A 21,096-nucleotide genomic window follows, 5' to 3' on the forward strand; every position below is an offset into this window, starting at 1 on the left:
GGAGTTTTGGGGTATGCAGGAACAGAACAGATTGTGAGAGATACGAAGCATCAATGCCAAGTCTATCACTCCTCCCGCAGCTCCTCACCCCATATAGAGAGTACGTGGGCGTTTTAGTTGGCTGAGATGCGTCGGTGAAACGCAACGTATTCCGGTGCCAGTGAGATGGGGGATTGTGAGATGGCCCGTAGGTATATGGGGGTGGAATGTAGGTATGTATGTACACGTACCGGTTTTACTGTATATGCAGGAGTGACAGAAGGCAGACAGACAGGGTTTGGAACAGCACTTGATGCTGCGTGCAGTGCAGTGATCCTGGTTTATAAAACTGCATACAGTCACTCATGGGGTGAAGGCGGATCCTGTCTGATGGCGGTCAGGGATTTGAGGCCAATAACAGAGTTAACTTTGGGACGCCAAGGGGAAATTACTGCAAACACAACCATCAGACAGGATCCGCCGTCACTAGGTGAGCGACTGTACTCTACACCCAGCTGGAAGACTTAATGCTTTTGCGGGGCCCGGGGTGGAGAATATCGATGGCGAGATATATATTCAAAGTATGCCTTTTTTTTGGACAGAAGTCGTTGAAGTTTTATCTGCCCTGCATGATGCAACCGTACGGTACGGATGGATATGTGCTTCCTCTACAGGTCGACTTTTTTCGAAACCGTCCCTTTCTGCAAGCCACGCGTATTTGTAACCCAACCCACGCAGCCAGCCATACGAAGGGCTCGGAGCAACGATCTGCGACATGGATTACAGATCTTTGATGTTTCATGAGTCGATTGTGATTGGGTGCCATGCAACTATGTGGCAGTGCCTTTTCGTGCTTTTCAGCCTCAAGATGGATCCTATGTAAGGTATTGGGGGAGTGGGACGGGGGGTTTGAAGGATGTGGTGTGCGGTGCCATGGTGGTAGCGAGTGATAGTTTGTGGTCATAACGATTTGCGGGTTTCATAGTGGGAGATCTAGAGGAGGAGTGGGTATCAACCGGCTTTTTCTCGCTAGTGTATTTCATTTCCCCATCGTTCAGTATTCACCGGGGAGGCAGAGTATGGAGATGGCATTAGCTGTATGTCGTATGAGAGCTCTGAGCAGCTGAAGGGCCAGCCGTGATAGGTACTAGCTAGCCATGTTGGATATTTGCAATGCCGCGAGCGCGCCCCAGACAGATGGGAAACATTTCCACAGGCTGTGCTTGTTGCGAGACCGCAATATCGCGTGTCGCGGGGTGCAATGGAGTGAGTATGCCCATCCGACCGAGAATGCGAGAGAGACGGCTGATTGTGTTGATTGTTAGGGGAAGCGCGTAGTGAAAAATAAAGAGATCACGAGAAGACCTCTAAATTACCCCCTCAGCTCAAGGATACGAGCGCCTATAGATTGGCAGGGCTTGTACCGGGGGTTATGGGTTAGTCTGAAGAACTGTTTTTTGGCGTATGATTGGTTGAGGCTGCAGAAAAGATACTTGGCGCCAGAAAAAGTACTTGAATAGGCTACCCCCCATCTTTTGCAACGCAACCTCCGAGACCGCAATTTGACTGTTGTTCGCACCCAGCTTCATCAGAAAACACTCCCCACAAGGGCCTATGAGCTCAAGATATTATCTAGGGGAAGCTGGGAGCCAAGGCTATTCTGCAGTTATTTTTTTGTATTTTTAGCAAAATATTTAAATTTTTGAGTGAAGATATATGAAAGTTCTTCAGACTTTTTACCCCCATACAGATTTGGCGTGCTAAGGCCGGTGTGATTGGAGATAATTGGTTACTCGCCATAAAATCCCTGTATTTTCAACCAATCAAGCAGGGTTCTTCAGACTAATGGTGAACACCCGGTACATAGCTAGTTGGAGATGTATCTATCCAGGTAGAGTAGGTACTCCAAAAGGGTTCATTAGGTGCCAAATATATCCCATTGTGCTGCCGCCCAACCAGGTGCTAGAGTTGGCTGAAGAATAAATTAGAGGGTTTGGTTTTCGCGCACAACGGGTGGAAGGAGCAAGGGGGAGAGGAAACACGCCTTTCCGAAACGGGTGATATTAGGGGACGGGAGAAAAGAGGGATAAAAGACACGGAACGGGAAGTGAATGCCTCGTTTGAGGCTTATTTATAGTAGGCGACCAACCAGACCCTGCACTGCGAGGATCTACTACCGAAAGCAGGCAAGAGGCGGCGGCTTCTAATGACGTTCTACCAGGAACAGGAACCAAGATTTCTTTCTTGCGAAACTTGACGTCCATTGATACTTAGCCCAGGGGTCTCTCATAGTCTATCGACTACTGTACTTGCAAGGTTTCGCATAGGGTACGAATAGTAGCCAGAGAAAGGGCATTGGTCACTCACCGCAACCTCTGGTAGCCGCGGACAAGAGTAATACTCTGCTTTGGACCTAGAGCTAGGACAGGGCTGCAGTGAATTTTAAGGGAAACGACATCAATGGAGGGTTCCATTGGCTGTCAACACCCCCATGACCGCTGCACTATGACGGGCAACTTCAGGCCACAAATTCCCCAGGCGGCCGATCTTGAGCAAAAGTTTTGCTGGATAGACACTTCTGGTTGGTTGATGCTATTCAGGTTTAGTGAATAGTAGTGATTCAGATGTGGTTAAATATGGACACCTCTGTCTAGCTAGCTAGAGCTAGGGTTATTTGGGTTTCATGTCCTCCTTCGTCCCCGGTCTCCCCCATCAACGAGATTTACTTATTAAGTCCAACCAAAGTCCACTTCTTTCCACGGAGACAAGCCAGGAGTGTGAGAAGTTGGTACTTTTTTTCCTTCTCTTTTTTTTTCTCTTTTTTTTCATTTTTTTCTTTCATTTGTTTCTTGACTGCTGGCCAGATACATTCATCTAACGACTCTTTTTAACGGAAAACAAAAGACACACGTGCATAATTTAAGAAGTTGAGCTTTTCAATAGTATTTGGCATTCTCGTACAACATACACCGGTACTACACTACCTCGAATTCTATCACGACGATACTACCACCTTGCCGGCCCTAAATTATAAGTCGCCTCCCAAAACGCTCCAATTGGCTGAGCATATTTTTTTGTCCCTCTTAATACTCTTTTTTTCCTTCCTTTCCCTTCTCTTTCACCATGTCTGGAATGCTAGATACTACAACCCCCCAGCGTTTCGCTCCTCATTACAATAACGACCCCATGAACAACTACCCCACCGAAGCTCCCAGCTACGAAGACGCCGTAAACTCAAAACGAAGAATGCCCTCAACAAACCCAAACCTCACGCCCTACCTGGGTCTCCAGGCCCGCCTCTCACAAGTATGGTTCAACAGATGGACCCTCCTCCTATTCTTAGTCCTAGTGCGTCTTATTCTTGCAACCAGATCGCTCGAAAGTGATCTGGTGTCTGCCCGGGCAGAAGCTCTATCAGCTTGTACAAGTGTTGAGAGCATGGGCTCGGCCATGGCCTCGATGCCGTCGTATATGGCGGCGGGCGTGAACGAGCTCGCGGCACGGAGTATCGAGACGGGTGTCAGGGCGATGGATGAATCGCTGCTACTGATCATTACGGCTGTCCAGGAGATTGTTGTATTCGTTGTCAATCTCCTCACATCAACATACGTGTGTTTGATCACCTTGGCTGTGCAAGGCTCACTGGGAGCTGTACTTGATGCCACGGAGAAGATTGCAGACTTCATCAACGGTACGCTGGATAAGGTACTGGACGGCGTTAACGGTGATGTGCAGAAGTTTGAGGGCGGGTTTAATAAGCTCGTTGATACGATCAACAATCTGCCCACTTTTCTGGGAATGGATTTCAATATCCCGAAGCTGGATATCCCGTCGTTGGATGGGCTGAAGAATATCAACATCCCCGACGAGTTTGATAGTACTCTGAATTCTATTAGGGATAATATCCCGACTTTTGACGAGGTCAAGGAGGCTGCTGATAATGCTATCAGAATTCCATTCAAGGAAATCACCGTATGTAATCCTTGCTTCTATGTTTGTAGTCTGTGTGTCTAGAGCTAACTGTTATTTCAGAAACTTGTAAATGAGTCTATTGGAGTCTATGAATTTGACCGCTCTGTATTCCCTGTACCACCAAAGCAGAGACTCACCTTCTGCTCCGACAACAACTCCATCAATGACTTTTTTAATGGCCTCGAGGGAACCGTCGCAACAGCCAAGAAGATCCTCATCATCGTTATCGTCATCCTTGCCGTATTGGCAATCATCCCCATGGCATACCGTGAAGTCTGGAACTGGCGTACCACCCGTTCTCGTGCTTACATGATCGCCGACCCCAACCACACCTGGGACCCAATAGACATCATTGTCATCTCCTCAAGACCCTTCTCTTCTACCGTTGGTCTCAAGGCCTCTGGCGTCTTCCAGTCTTCCCGTAAGCAAACACTGGTCAGATGGGCAGTTGCATATGTCACCTCCACACCCGCCCTGTTCGTGCTCTCACTCGGTGTTGCTGGCCTGGCCGGTGTTGCTGCGCAATACATTGTCCTGAAGCAGGTTGAAAAGGCTGCTCCCGAGCTCGCTGCTGAAGTTGGCGAGTTTGCGGATATTGTTGTTAAGTCGCTCACTGCGGCGAGTATGGCATGGGCTACTAAGACGAACGAGGCAATTAACAGCACGAATGCCGATTTGAACAGGGAGCTGTTTGGCTGGGTGGTGAATGGGACTGATGCGGTCAATGACACTCTTACTGTTTTCGTGGACAAGATGTACGACGGAGTTGACACCCTCTTTGGGAAGACTCCCTTTGCTGAGGTATGTACACACCCGATTCCTTGACAAACTTACCAATGTACTGACGTTGTTTCGAAATAGCCAATCAAGGATGTCCTCAACTGTCTCGTCGGTCTCAAGATCAAAGGTATCCAGAACGGCCTCACCTGGGTCCACGAAAACGCCCATATCACCTTCCCTCTCCTCCCCAACGACACCTTCTCCCTCGGCGCCGAGAACTCCATCGCCCCCGACGCCGACGGCGCCCAATCCTTCCTCTCAGATACCTCCTCCGTCGCCGCTGACAAGATCACTGACATCCTTGTCAAGCTGATCCAGAAATGGGCATCCATGCTCCGAGAAGAGGCAATCCTCTCTGGCTGCGTCGTCGCTGTATGGCTCCTTGTATGTCTCATCGCCATCATCCGCACCGCTGTCCTATGGTTCGGAACCGACAAGGTCCGCGGCGAGATTGGTGACCAACAGCCAACTGCTGCTGTTGGCGGAGCGAGAGCCTCGCCGAGGTTCCCGTCGTTTGGCAGGTCGACGAGTAATAGCTCGGGCGGCTCGGGCCCGAAGGACCCGCGCGACTATAATGATATGGAGGAGCAGTACAGGGGCGAGCTGAATGAGAAGGCGGACCCGAATGATTATGTCCATATGGGCACTGTCAATAGTAGGGTGGCGGGTTATGGGAGGGATAACAGGATCAGTGTGCATCCGAGTTTGAGTGTGTCTTCTTCTAGGGAGAAGGTATAGTGTAGTGGTGTGTAGAGAGGCTTGTGTTTTGAGGTTTTATTATACATGCATAGCCTTTTATGTACTCGTACGTACGTTGGCCATTGCGGGCCTACTTTTTATTTGTATTTTTATTATTTTTATTTGTATAGTCATAGCGTTGCATTGAGCAGGGCGGTATTAGGAGTCTAATAAAGTTCGTTAGTAATTTTGAGTATTTTTTCGTGCCTTCTGGTGGTTGGGTGCGAGGTTCATCTGTTTCTGGGAGGTGTGCTTGTACTCGACTGTCGACGTCTGGTGAATACAGGATCCCGCAGTGGCATGCACACATACCGGCCTTTATACTCGTAAGTACAACAGAGTACTCATGTTTGATATATCTCTATTGAGTTGCAATCAACCACCGGGTACAAACACCACATAGAATCTTTGCAAAAGCCCGCGGGCAGTAAGTAACCCTTCGATGCGATACTGTAATTTGGAGGTATACCCTGCCCGACCGGCAAATCCACCCATCCGGAGGGAATTTGACCCGCTATGCGGTGCGGTGATGGAGTGGAGTGGTCTTAGTATGGATGGACCAGGATCGAGAGGATGGTTCCCGTGGGTATATGCCCTTCAATTGGGTGCGGGCCTGACCTTTTCTTTAGCTGTATTAAATACGGACTATCGGTTTTTACTGAGAGTATGAGCATAAGCTGAGAGGGTGGCCCACAGCAGTCTATAGAATCAGAGCTGGCCGACCTGTAGGAAAGAAAGGTCGACCTATTTAAGCTCAACACTCGTGCTTATGCCTCCAACTTTGGTATTGGTATTCCAGTAACCAGTACTCTATACTATTATATGCTTATCGCCTAATCAAATTTCACTTGACTACAAAATATCCGGCGATTGAAAGAAAGAGATGTCAAGTCTCACGTAACCCTAACCCGAATAACACCGAACTATATGCATCGAGTGATAATTCATGAATCATATGTGCGATCAGAGTAAATACATGTAGCCAATAGTCGTATTTTACATTTCCTACTACCTACTCTAAAACATTAAGAAAAGAAGGAGCTACGACTAGAGTGAGTAAGTACAGCTAGATGTGATGATATTCGTAAGTGTTTTTTTCTTTCATTCTTTTTTGTCGTTCATTCCAAATCGTTAGTTAGTCCCACTTCACCCTCCCCCCACACTTGATAACCCATGGCCAACAATACCCCGCCTCCCTCACGCCAGCCCGCAATCCAAGATATGTAAATAAACAAATAAAAAATCGGTCCCCAACAAATAAAAAAACAGTACACGCTCCCGTACACGCTCCCGTACACACGACGCCATTTTTTTAAAACGAAAAAAAAGATCAGTCCCTGATCATCCTGACCAAAAAGTCCTCGAAGTTGCCATCCTCTACAGCATCCCGCATGCGCTTCCCTAGGTCCACTTTGAACTTCTTCTTGTAGGCCTGCTTGACCCTCTCGAGATGGTATGGATCCCAGTGCACACGGACGCATCTACTGATGAGTAGATCTTCTCTGCCGCTTTCTATCAATGCCGAGAGTGCCTGCTCCATCAACTTCGCGTCTCGTAGAGGTTTGTCAATTGCTCCGTTGATTACGTGGAGTAATGTTTCGCCCTGTCTGTTGTGTTAGTTTCTACTAGGCTCTAGAAAGAAGGGATATACGCACAACAAGGTTCTTTGAGTGCCTCATGATTGCTTTCGGAAGATCTCTCCCATGCGTGTTTCGATATAGCGCGGCCACCTCTCGAATCCATGCATCACTGCGGTTTACAATGATCTCAATCATCATTGTCTCTCCACCGCCCCTCCCGTCCTTCCGCTCTAGCACCTCCCCGAGCCGTCGCACATCATCCCTCACGCCATCTACATTGATTCTGGCGCTCTCCTCCATGCGCATGCCCTCCAACTGGATCAACACTGCAATTCGGAACTTATTGGCAACCAACTCGTTACGCACTGCTTGCATAAGTGAGTTCTCGTACTTGGCATCCTTGAACCCATCCTTGATTTTCCGGATCTCATCATTTGTTTTTCCCATAAGCGCCTCGATAAGGAGTTCGTTCCGAGTCTCGCGCTTTTGGTACCAGCAGTTGGCGAACCAGGCTTCGGATTCGTAGGGGCCGAGTGCGACGGCGAAGGCAAGTTTGCCGAAGGACGTGTTAGCGAAGACAGTCTTAATGTGTTTTGCGATGTTGACCTGCCGGAAGATGCGTTTGTATTCGCGGCGGAGCAGGACAATTTGGGATGGTGAGAGAGTGGGTAGGATCTGAATTAGTGGTGCCGCAGAGGGGCGGAAGTGCTTGAGCGAGGAGAGAAGCTCTTTGGCGTCGGAGGACGGATCATATGGTGGTGAAGGAGGCCGCGAGGGAATTACAGGTGTTACCTGGATGCCGTGAGATGGGTGCGAGGATGGACCAATTGAGAAGCTGCCATCGGAACCGTAACCACCACCGGTGGTCGAAGTTGTTGTGGTTACAGTGGATGTGGAGGAGTAAAACGAGGAGCCACCAGAAGGTGAAAGAACTGGTGAAGGGAGTGGAGATATGGATTGGTATGTGCCGAAGTAGGGTTGCAGTGACGGTGATGGTGGAGGAAGACCTCCAGGTCCCAGGGGGCTGGAGCCAATTGAAAGACCTGCCATTCCAGGAATTGCTAAACTACTCAGTGATGTGGATGTGTAGGAGTCTCCCCCAGAACTGCTTGTTCCGCCGAGTACAGAGAGATGGGGAGGCGGTGGAATAAGAGACACTGATCCGGAGCTGCTATGCCCAGGTTGGTACTGCGAAGATGGTGGTGGTGGAGGTGGAATCTGATAGACATTTCCGGACGAATCAGCCTTACCTGTTGATGGTATTGGAGAGTATGAAGGCTGCGTAGTATAGTTAACATTTATCGACGACGAGGACCCGGTGTGCTGGTGATTGGAAGTTGAGGCTGCAGCAGATGCAGCAGTTATGTCCCCGTAGTAATCGGGGTTAATATATTGCGTAGGGGTTTCTCCTGGCGGGTACTGCCCGACACCAGCTCCGAATCCTGGAATTGGAGGCCCGTATTTTGGATCTAATGGCGGCGGTGGCTGTATGACAGCAGCTGATGCTGTCTGGGTATATGGGCCTGGAGAAGGTGGAGGTAGCGGCGCAACGTAGCCGGAACCTTGAGAGGGAGGCGGGTATCCGTACCCTGCTCCAAATGGGGCCAATTGTGCGCCATACTGTTGGCCTGATTGTGATTGAGGAGAATATACTCCAGGTGAAGGAGAAGGTGCAGCTGGGGGTGGATATTGACTTGGTGGTGGTGGAGGTATCATTGCCTGCCCTGATGATGCTAAAGGATAGTCTGTTTCCATACCGACCATTAGAGAAATTCAGGAAAAAATGAATATATAGAGCTACAATAAAGCTATTGCGCAGACAGAGCCAGGTTCAGCTCGATTGATCGACACCAATCAGGTTACCGAAACTGCAGCTGGCTACATATATGCTTGCGCAAAGGCTCTATTGCATACACCGAAATAACTCATCAACTTACTATACTGCGGCACCATGTATGGCTTCCCACCAGCGCCACTCTCCGAAGAAAAATCCGAGACAGGGCTGTAGTGAGCTGTGGTTGAGTGCCCATGCCCATATTCCGCTCCCGAGTTTTCGGAATAGGACGTGTGATACCCGGCAGCACCACCTCCGAACTGAGCCCCAACCCCGACATATCCTTGGACGAACGCCGTGAGACCCCTATCCTCTCCCTTCTTGTCTACGCCGCGACTCGTATTGCCCTCGTCGTCAGACCCTCCCTTGCTGCTGATAAATGAAAATTCGGAGCCAGCTCGGGACACCGGACGCTCAACCGTCAATCCGCCTGCACTCGAAGGCTTCAGCTCCTTGCGCTCCTTGCGGTCCTTCTTCGCCTGCTTATAGGCCGCATATTCCGGCGTTCCTCTTTCTGGCTTCGGCATTTCGGGAATGTCGTATACGAAATCAAAAGAATCGGTTGAGGAGACTGATGGTGAGTACGGAGGGGGGATGTCGCGATGTAGATAAGGAAATAGTGAGTAGGTAGCTCTATCGAAAGAGTACTGGAGCGATAGCACAATCGACGACAAGTTGAAGTCGCGCACCGCCAAGTCCGAAGATAGCAGGGATAAATTGAGGCTCCGCTGTGTTACAGTGAAACCGGCTCCTCTGAAGGGTGACTCCTCGTTGCTCATAATAATGGTTGGGGAGGGTTCCGGTTTAACTGGTACACGTACTTACACGTACACAGCATGAGGGGGACGTGGGGGGAGCGCGAGCGGGGAGGAATGGAAATAATGATATAATTGCTACAAGTGGAGAGGATAATCAAGACTGAATGCTAGATGTACAGAGCGGCTATTGACACATCACGGAGGCGAGTGAGATGTTGTGAAGCCAATCATTGCACGCGACTGTTACACACGTGGTGGTTGGGGACTTGGGGGTTGACACAACTGAGCTGAAGATGAGGAAAGTGCATCACCGATACAGCAAGGACAGACGGGCAGACACACACGCAGCCGCCAGCATAGGAAGGGGGGGGATTCAGAGCGGGGGGGGGGGGGGGGGAGTGCCAAGATCAGATGTTGGAAGTGGGCATGTTGATGTCGTACTCCAGGAACGAAAATCAAGATCAGAGGGACTATCGTCGATTTATGTATGCGGGAGTTGGATGTTGTGCGTGCAGGATAAGTCGACAATGCCTCGAAAGTATTACTGGAGATTTCCGGGTAGCTGACTGAGTGGACTGACTGACTGAAGCCGGGTGTTGGTGCCTTTTTGACAGCTGACAGACAGATACATTGACATCGTAGGCAAGCAGATACTCCACATGGCGGAAAGCTCAAGGGTGTACAATTGTACAACCAAGTCCTTTGGTTCCGGATGACGTGCAAATATAAGGGACACTTGGAACAATAACTGCATGAAGCCGTGTCCGATCTCATCTGCAGTGCGTTAGAGACCGGTTTGTACCAAAATACTGAGTTTTGCTCAAGGAACGAATAAGCAACAAGAGTGCATAGTTCAATGGCGATCTGTCTTTGAGGAACCGGGTACATAAGTTACCACGAGTATTCTGTGTTTCAGTACAGTAGACATTGGTAAAAGGCACACCACGTGGAGTGGTGTTGAACAATTCTTTTGTAGCGTATCTGGTGTTGTCACTTCATCCTCGGCTGGGCCTCGACTTTCAAGCATCATCCTCGGTCTGTATGTAAGATAAGCGAGGCCATCCCTGTTATAAGATCTGGTAGAGACTGTTTTCTCTAATTTTTAATTTTTCGAAATTTCTCTCTTGAATCTCGGGGATACATATGTATGAAGAAGGAGCAACGTGGTCTTCGAGATGGAAGATTGTTTATTGGTCTGGTTGTTGTTGATATTAGACCCGCAGTTAAGCATGCCTAGAATTATGTAGCTATGTCCTATTCTATTAGCCCGATTTTCAACTAGTTGGTAGGAAATGCTCTACTACTTACGAATTTTGTATCCGTCAGTTTATCACTTGACTGGCCATCTGGTAGCTTGTGAAGAGCAGCCAGCTTGCATCTATAGAGTCGGTAGTTGATCAAAGACCAGCTTAAAGGTTGAGCGGTAGCCGTTTGGCGATTGGCGAAAGGTAATGTAGGCAATATTTCATAGAGCGTTATAACGTTAGAGTCGAGTCTGTTTAACTTTAATCCACATGCACCAGCAACGAGGCGAAGGGTCAAGAATTACCACGGCAGCCTATGTTTGTTCCAAACGCCCCACAAGTATCTGTGACCACTCATACCAAAGGAAGCCTGGAGTGGAGACATGTATGGAGAAGAGCTCGGCCGTCGGATCTGATGAGCAACATATATTGTATCGAGTCTGTTTGTTCCAAGGACAGGGTTAGAGGTTGGCGGAAGATCTAGCAACTCTGAGTAATCACCCGCGATCTCAATCTTATAATTCCTGAACATTGTAACATTATCTCTAGAGATGGAGGGTTCAAGTGTTGAGCGGGTATGGTGAGATACGAGTCTTTGAGTTGTCATGTTATATCTGGAATCATCCCTTCACCTTATATGTACTGCAGTGCACGGTGGCATACATGCAAGTTGCGATTACGGGGCCAAGAGGGAGATTAAGGCGCCGGCCGCCTAGGTCTGTTAATCAATAATTCCGCCAATTCAATACTGATGAAATTGTTTGTTAGAGTGCTTAGTAGACTATATAAAGCTAGTACATAAATTAGCCCTGCGCATCTACATGTTCCCAGTAGTAGTACATTGACTCTTCAATACTTACGGCTTCTACAGAAACATTTTTCTACAAATTTGTTTCACGAATTCACTTCACATTTTGCGACCGCTTCGAAGTTTCGATATATACACTCGTTGAGCTGTAAAAACTATTCTCAGCTAAAGAAGAATTATCGGAGGGATACTCGAAAAGACTGCAATCTTAGGGCCCAGTCCAGAATCTTTTTTATCGATACATTGTTCCTTAACTACATGTATGTATATGATGTTTCATGATTGTACGGACATGCATAATATGGTGGTTGATCGAAACAATAGTTTGAAGATATACCAAAAAGATATATTTAAGTGTCTACATGTACTTATGGTACGTAGTGCTATGCATATGCATATATCTGTTAAAGATCAAGATAACGAAGAACTAGGGGTGGACCAATTTTATAGATCATGATCAATTTAGAGTTAAATACATCTGAGATGAACTAGTACTTGCGGTGGCGGGATCATCGGTAAAATAAGCAGTATTATACCATATAAACACCTGGTATTTCCAAGTTGCAATCCATGCCAATTGCATCAATAACAATATTGTGACTGGTTGAGGTAGAATCGAATGTGGGGTTAATCTTATGGGGAGAGCGCCAGATATATCAGATATATGTTTATGGAGTGATAGTAAGTTAATTAACAGAACGTACGTAAAGTTTGAACGTCTGCCTGTCATATCAGTTCTAAACACTGAGTACACTCGTTTTCAATCGATCCTGACGTCTGGCCTGAGTGTGCGTTTTGATCGGGCCCTAGTTCTGTGGCAACGCAAAGGCCACATGGCAGAAAATTTCTATTACATGTTTATACGCCTGCTTAGCGAAAGTCTGATTTTTCCACTTCGTCCTATATGACCCGCAGTCTCATACATGACGTTCATGTAGGTCTCCGTGCCAAGTAGGGTAACGGGGTTATTGTATTGCCTACATACATGTATTTATCTACAGCCTAAAATATTCGTTCTAGGGAGTATATTCCATCACGATTCATGATTACCCTGTCGACAAAAGGTACCGAGCGAGGATTCATGATTACAATTATCGAGTCGAATATTTAGATATATTTAATAACAAAAAATCACACTTAAACTCTGGGTGGTTGTATGAAAATGTAGGCTTAACGTACAAAATCTCTATCTTAGAGTACAGTACTTAAGCCAGTTAGGGCATAACTGCGAATTAGCTCGTCGCGCAGTGCCCTACACACTCCACATGCACATGTACACTAGACGACAGCCAAAGTTATATACTGCTGACTGAAAATACTTTTCGTGACTTGAGTTACTTTCTCTCCTTCAACCTCACGAGAAAAAAAATTTCAACCTTAACCTAGTACGAGTTCTATAATCTTAGACTCGTTCTAGTCCGAAATACTTTTTCTTGATCTTGAACTCAACGTCGTTGACTTTGATCGACTCGATCCGGCCACAGCAACTTTCCCAATTTTCACATTCGCAGCCAAGACTGGTCATAACCGTACCCCGCCATTTAAACAGTTAGTATTTCTCCGCATCTCCCTAGCCGGCCATACAAGAACATAAATAAAAGCTACAGTTTCATATACTATATGTACATCTATAGCTAGCTGCTAATAATTGCAACATTTGAGCCTTACTAAATATTCACCATCTATATCTAGTATACGCAGTTTGTCTCGTTTGTGATCTTTCGCCCAATCCTGCTAGAAGGAAAGAAACGCAGTGTGTAACCAACTATTCAATTCGTCAGTCCATGAGTGCACACATATTTTTCCAAGACTTGTTGAAGCTAATCGACCCCAGATCTTCGACGTCCTAATTTGACCTTGAATTGATTCTTTTTTTTTTTCAATCGAGCCAGTTAGTCTTTACGATACATGTACCTTACGGTTAATTAACATAGTAGCTAATGGACTACAGGTGCAGAGTTTATAATTTACGAAACCTAATATCAACAGAGGATCCAGAACGTTCTACTTCCACTGAATTCAAATTACCCGCCAAGTTCTTAAGTCAGTTTATCCATACGTACATATTTCTTTCAGCCCACAGAAATTAACCAGCTGACAGGTACAGGGTTTACGAAGTTATCCAAGAAATATCTCTCGCTGAAATTTACCATCCGTGTGAAGTTTCAGGTCAGTTGGTCCTCCATGCATATCTATTGCAACGACTATTGAGACTAACTTAACAAAACTAATTCCAGATAGTTACATATAATTTTGCTTTGGTTTTCTGTAAACAGAGGATAACGTTAGATAACAAACAGAACGCCATTAGTGAGTTTGATCTGCACCTTAAAATCCAATTATTTTTTAGAAGAATTCTGAAATCTAATCAATGATCAAAGAAGTATCTCAAAATGTCCACCACCACCGGCAGCTTGGAAGCTATCAGAGGTCGCAAATGGATTCACCCTGCGGTCCAAGCCTTAATTCTTAAGGGCCATACCTATCCCGTTGTTGAATACATCGACTGCTTGTGGCATAAGCCTGACCCGGAAACAGCCAATCAGATGCTGGATTATGTAACTGGGGTCCTTAGACCAGTAATGTTTTCAAACGGATATAGGCTCGCAAGCCTCTGCGAGTTTTATCCTGTGGATACCAAGATGACGACTTTGGTCCGCCATGAAAATGACAAGATGGTGGGGACCACCATCTTTGTCCGTCTCCGGGATGCGACCAGTGATGAAGATTTTTTAGACCTTGATGACATAATCGACTCCGTGATTATTGAGCTCGCGAAGCTGAGATTTCCCAAACCGGGTCAAGCCCGCGAGCATCAGAAGCTTACTCGTAAGCTTCAGAGCGAGTTTGCCGCTTTTAACGAGCGGCTTGAGATCCGCCGCTACAAGAGGCCCGAAAATAATGGGAAATTGGTCGATATGGTTAAGTTAGGTGCCAGGGGCTTGTTCGAAAAGCTCTTCAGAATTTTTAGGTAGGGATAGGTAAGGGAATTTGGTGTTTGGGAGGTGTTGGCTGGTCGATATACTGGGGGTAATTATATATATTAATCAATCGATTGGGCAACTAAAAAATGGGTTCATATCGTGTTTACTGTTTTCTTCCTTTTTTCTCTGTCATATATTCTCATTCGCAGCCAGGACTGGGGGCGACGTTGGTGATAGATTGCCTTAATTGTTGGAGTTAGGATTAATTATCATACATGTGTGAAGTTTCTTGGAGATATATATATATATTTAAGGGGAGATACCTTGGTGGAAAATAAAGTTTCGAAGAGTGTCGTTTTATATCACGTCAATATCTTAAGAGCTTCAGCAAGTTGGGAGCTTAAATCATGAAAAGAAGGCTTAAGGGGAAAGGGGCGAAATATACTGAGGAAAGGACGTTGAGAGACTAGACCGCCTAAAACAGACCTTGTCTTTAGATACAATAGAATTCGGATATATGTTTCCACTCCTCCAAGAACCCAAGAGAAACATCTATACATATGGTCATATTATATAAAAATCTGTTCTTAGTGTAAAAAAAATGAAATGAAAAGAGAAATGGCGGGAAAACGTGGGACCGGCGATTTTAGGTGAGAATTTGGGTAATAAATCCCCCTACGAGCTCCCAAATACCCCGCCAGACGAGGAACTCAATTTCTACTAAAATTTCAAGGTTATAAAGAAACGTACCGACTTGATCATCGACACCTATAGCTACTAATCAATAGCAATTCTGACTAGCGCAGTTTAGTCACCAGGTGTTACGAGAGTGCACTAATCACAGAAAGGAATTGGTAGATTATTACATGTAATTTCGATTATGCTTTATGAAAATATACGTTGCTACATCATAGAGCCGCCCACAAAATCCCTCGCAAGTACCAGCTAGAATCTGAAAACGAAATAAGTACTACATCCGCTTAAAGGCGAGTTGAGTTCTGCGTGACCTGATATTCACTCCGATCCGGTCTTTCTGAGGCACGCAATGCCATATATTCTAGCTAGTTTTATAATGCCTCTAAGCTGCGATCTAACTAGCTGGGAGGCCGGAAACACCCACGAACCCGGATCCTAGCTAGAGCTGGTTGGGCTGCTATCCGCCCGCTCTCACCCCACTTCATGAACAAAATCTAAAAGACATTACAGTTAAAGACATAATGAACTCTACCGGTACCACCATACCACAACCCCATGAAGCTTTAGCTATAGCAGGGTCCATAGGAGAAATGCATATGATCAGTACGTATACCGGGAATGCGCAAATAGAAGAAATGTCAGAAATGAGCGGTTCACTTAAAGAATCTCTACTGCCCAAATACGCAGATATTACTGCAAATCTCCTCAGTAGACCTATAAAACATCTAGTCCACGTACTAAACAGCTCCCAAAATAAGAAAGATTTCACGCTACTGGCCAATCTTGCGTTAGAAATGCACAAGTCTTAACGGCTCGGCACCTTTCAGTATGCCATTTGACTGAAATGGACTAGTAGCTGCGCCGTTTATGGTATGTTGTTTTTTCCCGCTGTTTCTGAGGCGTAGATTCGAGACTAATTCTATTGTGAGAATAGGTTTGTGTGTTGGCCGTGGTCAACACATTCATATCTGTATCAGAAATTCTGACGTCGACTACTCTTTTAAGAGTTATGAAGAGATCGTCAAAATCGGTATGGAACGACATTCTCAAACCGGACATCGGCATAGACGGGCGCGTCGCGGTCCGCCATTGCGGCGACATCTTCCGGGAGCGTAGAAACATAGTGTATTTTACGTGCCTATATATAAGGGTCCGCAAGACCGGGGTCCTAGACTGCGAGGCGAATGTATGGGCCTCCTGTCCTTGCCGCCTGTGGATTTATTTCTACTCGAAGATGAAATGGATGATAATGAGCTTGAGGGCAATCCTCTTGTTCTTCCGCCAGTGGTACCTTGTCCATGCAAGTTCTGCCCCGGTCACCCAGCGGTCTAGTCTTCGGCCACCAGTCAATTATGTTGCTACCCTTTCTTTGCGTTTGTAGGCTTGGCTTGTCTACGTATGCCCGCGACAAGGGTTTGTTTTTCTTCTCTCTAGATCTATCTGAAGTACATACAGTACCAAAAAACGGGTGGGGGTTAGTACGGTAGTACTACGCCATCCCATAAAATCGGGTAGCACTCCGGTTGTCGAGCGAGTAAAGCCGCCTTGCAGCAAATGCTCTATCAATGCCGTATCAATACTGTATTATATAATCTATATATTCCCTGGATTCCGCAGTGTGGGTGGTATATTTATACTGCCCTAGTACTTCCGCATTTCCTAAAATACGGCATTCTTGTGGTATTTAGGACAATGCCATTCCCCTAACCCTGGAATATCATATTTGGTGATGAAGCATTTCAGAATCAAAGATCACCAGATATTGTTTCATCCACCGATCCATCAATTCTTATCATCCTAGGATGGGGTTTAAACAATTGGGATATACTTTTGAAAAATAAATTTTGGGCTCTTAGGCATACATATACACATCATTTTAATTAGAAGTTGCGCCTACTATTCGATTATGATACGCTCATGTTGGTGGTGATGATGATGATGATGATGATGATGATGATGATGATGATGATGATTATTATAATGATGAAGTCGTATAGGTGTGGTCTAGTCTTGTAACATAGTGTCGACGAGCCTACATGTAGGTGTGGTCCTGGTCATGGACCTGGCGTACTGGCACGCTAGACCTGGTGCTGGCACACTGGACATGGTGCTGGCGCGCTGGACCTGGTGCTGGTCACAACGCTAAAATGTGTCTATATTGCTGTGGTAGTGCTACGGTATTGCTATGGTATTGCTACGGCATTCTATGAAAAATATACTCCTTGAAATGCCGAAATGATGCAGCAGTCCCGAAAATACCGCATTGTAGCAAGACTACCGTAGCACTACCATACTAATCCCTGCACCATTTTTGGTATTGTACTTAGTTGCTGATTCTCTGCAGGCTGTGGTGGTTGCTTTGACGGTTGTCTGGCAAGAAAGAAACGGAAATTTAAAGGGGGGGAATGCGTTTCTTAATAGTTATGTATATCTTCTGCTTGATTCTTTCCGTAACTAATGCAATTAATAATCTGATATCCTGCGTTTCATAACACCAAGTACTAGTAGCTACTTGTATCTAGAGTAGGAAGTTTTTTAGTTGGCGGTGCACGTGGTGGTGGATGCATGATGTCTTTAGCACTTTTTACTAATTAACGATTTATGCACTACAGGCTGTATGTAACGAACCAAGACTTATGGCCTGCGAGTGACCGTCGATGGTGCACTAACCGTGGTACTATTAAAGTTACAGTTGCAGTCCGAATTTATCAGTCTAACGTTATTGGGAAATCCAACTAATGTGTCCGGATTTGTGATGGCGTTGAATCTTTGACTAGGCGACATGCTCGAGCACTCGGTTTTTATTATCTAATCACAGCGGGAAAGGATCTTTCGTTTGCAGTGCGAGAGCTAGAGACTTTCAACGCATTCATCGATACGACCGAAATTATTGCTTTATTTACGAAGAAAGGGCATCTCCAAGCATACAATAAAATTATCATATGTATGTGCGTATGTATGTATGTATGTATAACCAAAACTTTACCACGTCGCCGATTCTTTACCAAAGATTACAACCTACAACTTCCACTTCACCGCCGGCTCATCGACCAAAACAGCTTCAATGATTTCTTCATGTTGTCAGCCGTATTCTCCAGCAAGGTCCGCTGGTATCAAGAACTCACCTGAAGACGGCGGACCGCCCGCCTCGCCCCACTGCTTCAACCTAAACCTTGGATCGGCCTGCGCGAATATCTTTTGGACATCGGCAAACGTCCTCTCCCTCGCGTTCATGATCTGGATCATATTCCAGTTCTATCGCACCCTGTCAGTTGCATGTTTTCACCCTCATATCAATCCTGCTTGCAAAGATACTGCTACTAACCTGGTTAAACACATAGCGGTGCTTCGGGTCCGGCATTACATCACACTTCGGAATGATCCCATCGGCTACCAAGATGCGGCTCCCTTTTTTCATCGCCGGCACGATGTTCTTCACAACTCTAACACAGTCCTCATCGCTCATGAAATGCAGGATCATCCTCATGAAGTAGACGTCCGCTGGTATTGTCATCTTCTCAAAGAAGTCCACCACGCGGTACTCAAACCTATCTCTCAGGTCCACCGGACAGGTCTCCTTCGCATCTTTGACGGCATTCTCCAGGTCCGCCAGCACGAACTGCAGCTCGGGCGCCTCGTATGCAATCTGGTGCGCGATATGCCCGTTCCCGCCTGCCAGGTCGACGAAGGTGGATTTGCCGAGGGAGCGCCAGGGGTAGACAGAGCGTAGGCGGGCATAGGAGCTTTCGGCCATGACGCGCATGATCTTGTTGAAGCGCGCGATCTGCGCAGGGTTCTCGAGGAGCCAAGGAAAGAAGGGGGAGGATGTCTTGTGCCCAATGGTGAAGGCGGTTTCAGTGGGCTTTGTGGAGGCGGGCCATTTGCGCATGGCTTCGGAGACTTTGAAGGCACTAGGGACTAGGACCTCGTGGCTAGAGGGGGTCAGCTTAGTGGGTGATCAAGAGGGCAGAAAGAGATACCAGTGGCCGATGAGGAGTTCGGTTTCTTCGCGGGCGAGGTAGACGGAGGAGCTGTTGTGCGCGACTGAAGGGTTGTTAGTATCTTTCTTTCTTGATGTATCATTGGTACTTACAGTATCCTGGCTTCAACTCTACAAAGATGTATTGGGTCGTCAACATTCTCAACGCCGAAACTATTCACATATCCACATTAGCTGCGGCTCTCAGCGCATCAATAGAGGTACCTTCACAAACTCACCAAGCTTGTACTCGTCCGCTGCCGCCCCCGCCCTCTTCGCAATCTCCGAAATGTGCATCGGCGTCCCGTCCAACTCCAAAATATGAGCAATCTTCCAATCCACTACAAGCACCAGTGCCGCGCACTCGTTGAACTACGCTCCCACTCCAGTAAGCACCCATCTGACTTAATCCAGCCCACAAAAAGAACCGTACACACCTGCAAAATAGTCTCCCTCAAATGGGACAACGGATCATGAGACAGCACCCCCAGTGCCCTCGACGCAACCAGCAGCTGCTGCCTAGCCTCCTTGATCTCAGGATCATCCGGCAGTCCCGCACATGGCGGATGGAACCGTGGCTCGGTGACATTCTTCTCCCTCAGCTGCTTCGCAATCGCCGTCGCCGCGGCCGCAACCTGTTCTGCGAGCTCGAGCAGTGAGGGCGTAGTCTGCTGTGAGATGCTTATAGCACTTATGTCAATGTGCGGGTTGGGGTTTTCAGGGAGCATTTTTGTATATGTGTGTATATATACCGAGTGATTCGATAGGTAGGGTAGGTGAGTATCAGGAACCAGGTGCCCGGTTCACTCCCTCCCATTCCCTTCCCTCCCTCTTATAGACCGGGTTCTTGGGTTTGCAATCGTCAGCATCCTACCGGTGCCAGAAGGGTGCTAAACGTGCTAAACGTGCTAAGCGTGGCTTCCCGACTACTACGTCTAGTGCAGACACGAGGGCCAATGATAGGCTCGGCGCGCTAGAGGGTCAGGGATAAATAGGCCGATATCGACAGATTCGACACTGCGGAATGAACTGTCAAGCTAACTAGCTAGCTAGCCGGCGGGCCGAGGAGAGAAGAAAAAATGCTTTGTGAGTATTTTTTTTGTATATGCATTCGATAACTATTTGAGCGCTTAGTGGCTGTCTCAGACTGTGCGTCTGCGTGCCTTCCGCGTGCGGCGGTTGTGATGGAGTCATGATTTGGAATCGGCAAAAACATATGTAGGTCTTTTGAGGATCTGATCTGCTAATTCGGTGCGTTCCGATTGATGGAAATAGAGCATCATAAGATGTCTAGACCGGGCCAAAACCGAAACAAAAAACTTGGGCACATGTGCTCATGCGGCGCAACTACTATTTAACTTTTCTGCGGGAAGAAATGGAGTGTCGAGCATATGCGCATATGATATCTGCTCTGGATACTTGTGATAGTATCGCCTCGATCATAAGCTGAGATAAGCTGATTGGGAACTAAACCTTAGTCGTGGAGACTAAGTTTTATGGTTTCTATAACGGCAGACGATATCCCTATATCTGAGTGGAGAGTGTGGAAAAGGACTCTGTGCCCTAAAATGAATTCCTTTTTTGAAAAAAATCGTGCTATATGGGATATATGAAAATATTCGATATACACTGCGCGTACTTGTGGGGGGGGGGGGGGGGTATCGTTAACTACTCGTATTTTCCTGACATTTGTAAAAGGAACCACTACTGCACACCATACAAATACGCGCTAAGTCCATAATTTAGTATGGTATCTATTCCTTTTAAAAACGTCAGGAAGATATGAGTAGAGAGAGCGTACCGT

General features: G+C 46.7%; 4 protein-coding genes across 4 annotated transcripts; 2 read left to right on the top strand and 2 right to left on the bottom strand.

The window, feature by feature from the left end:
- Positions 1-3,102: 3,102 nt before the first annotated feature.
- Positions 3,103-5,469, top strand: H6S33_002714 (uncharacterized protein; the record flags this gene model as incomplete). The annotated part of the gene is made up of 3 exons (XM_044834081.1): positions 3,103-3,951; positions 4,012-4,752; positions 4,813-5,469. 3 exons carry the CDS (start codon positions 3,103-3,105, stop codon positions 5,467-5,469), a joined length of 2,247 nt encoding a protein of 748 aa, XP_044692875.1.
- Positions 5,470-6,799: 1,330 nt separating this feature from the next.
- On the bottom strand, positions 6,800-9,662 carry H6S33_002715 (uncharacterized protein; the record flags this gene model as incomplete). Its single annotated transcript, XM_044834082.1, has 3 exons — positions 6,800-7,072; positions 7,125-8,794; positions 8,987-9,662. 3 exons carry the CDS (start codon positions 9,660-9,662, stop codon positions 6,800-6,802), a joined length of 2,619 nt encoding a protein of 872 aa, XP_044692876.1.
- Positions 9,663-14,086: 4,424 nt separating this feature from the next.
- On the top strand, positions 14,087-14,668 carry H6S33_002716 (uncharacterized protein; the record flags this gene model as incomplete). Its single annotated transcript, XM_044834083.1, has 1 exon — positions 14,087-14,668. The coding sequence occupies one exon, from the start codon at positions 14,087-14,089 to the stop codon at positions 14,666-14,668; it is 582 nt and encodes a 193-aa protein (XP_044692877.1).
- Positions 14,669-18,331: 3,663 nt separating this feature from the next.
- H6S33_002717 (uncharacterized protein) lies at positions 18,332-20,020 on the bottom strand (the record flags this gene model as incomplete). Its single annotated transcript, XM_044834084.1, has 7 exons — positions 18,332-18,384; positions 18,439-18,568; positions 18,639-19,245; positions 19,294-19,357; positions 19,407-19,466; positions 19,532-19,664; positions 19,730-20,020. The coding sequence occupies 7 exons, from the start codon at positions 20,018-20,020 to the stop codon at positions 18,332-18,334; spliced, it is 1,338 nt and encodes a 445-aa protein (XP_044692878.1).
- Positions 20,021-21,096: the final 1,076 nt, after the last annotated feature.

The sequence above is a fragment of the Morchella sextelata genome (genome assembly GCF_020137385.1).
Source record: "Morchella sextelata strain SCLS chromosome Unknown scls_13, whole genome shotgun sequence".
Taxonomy (NCBI): Eukaryota; Fungi; Ascomycota; class Pezizomycetes; order Pezizales; family Morchellaceae; genus Morchella; species Morchella sextelata.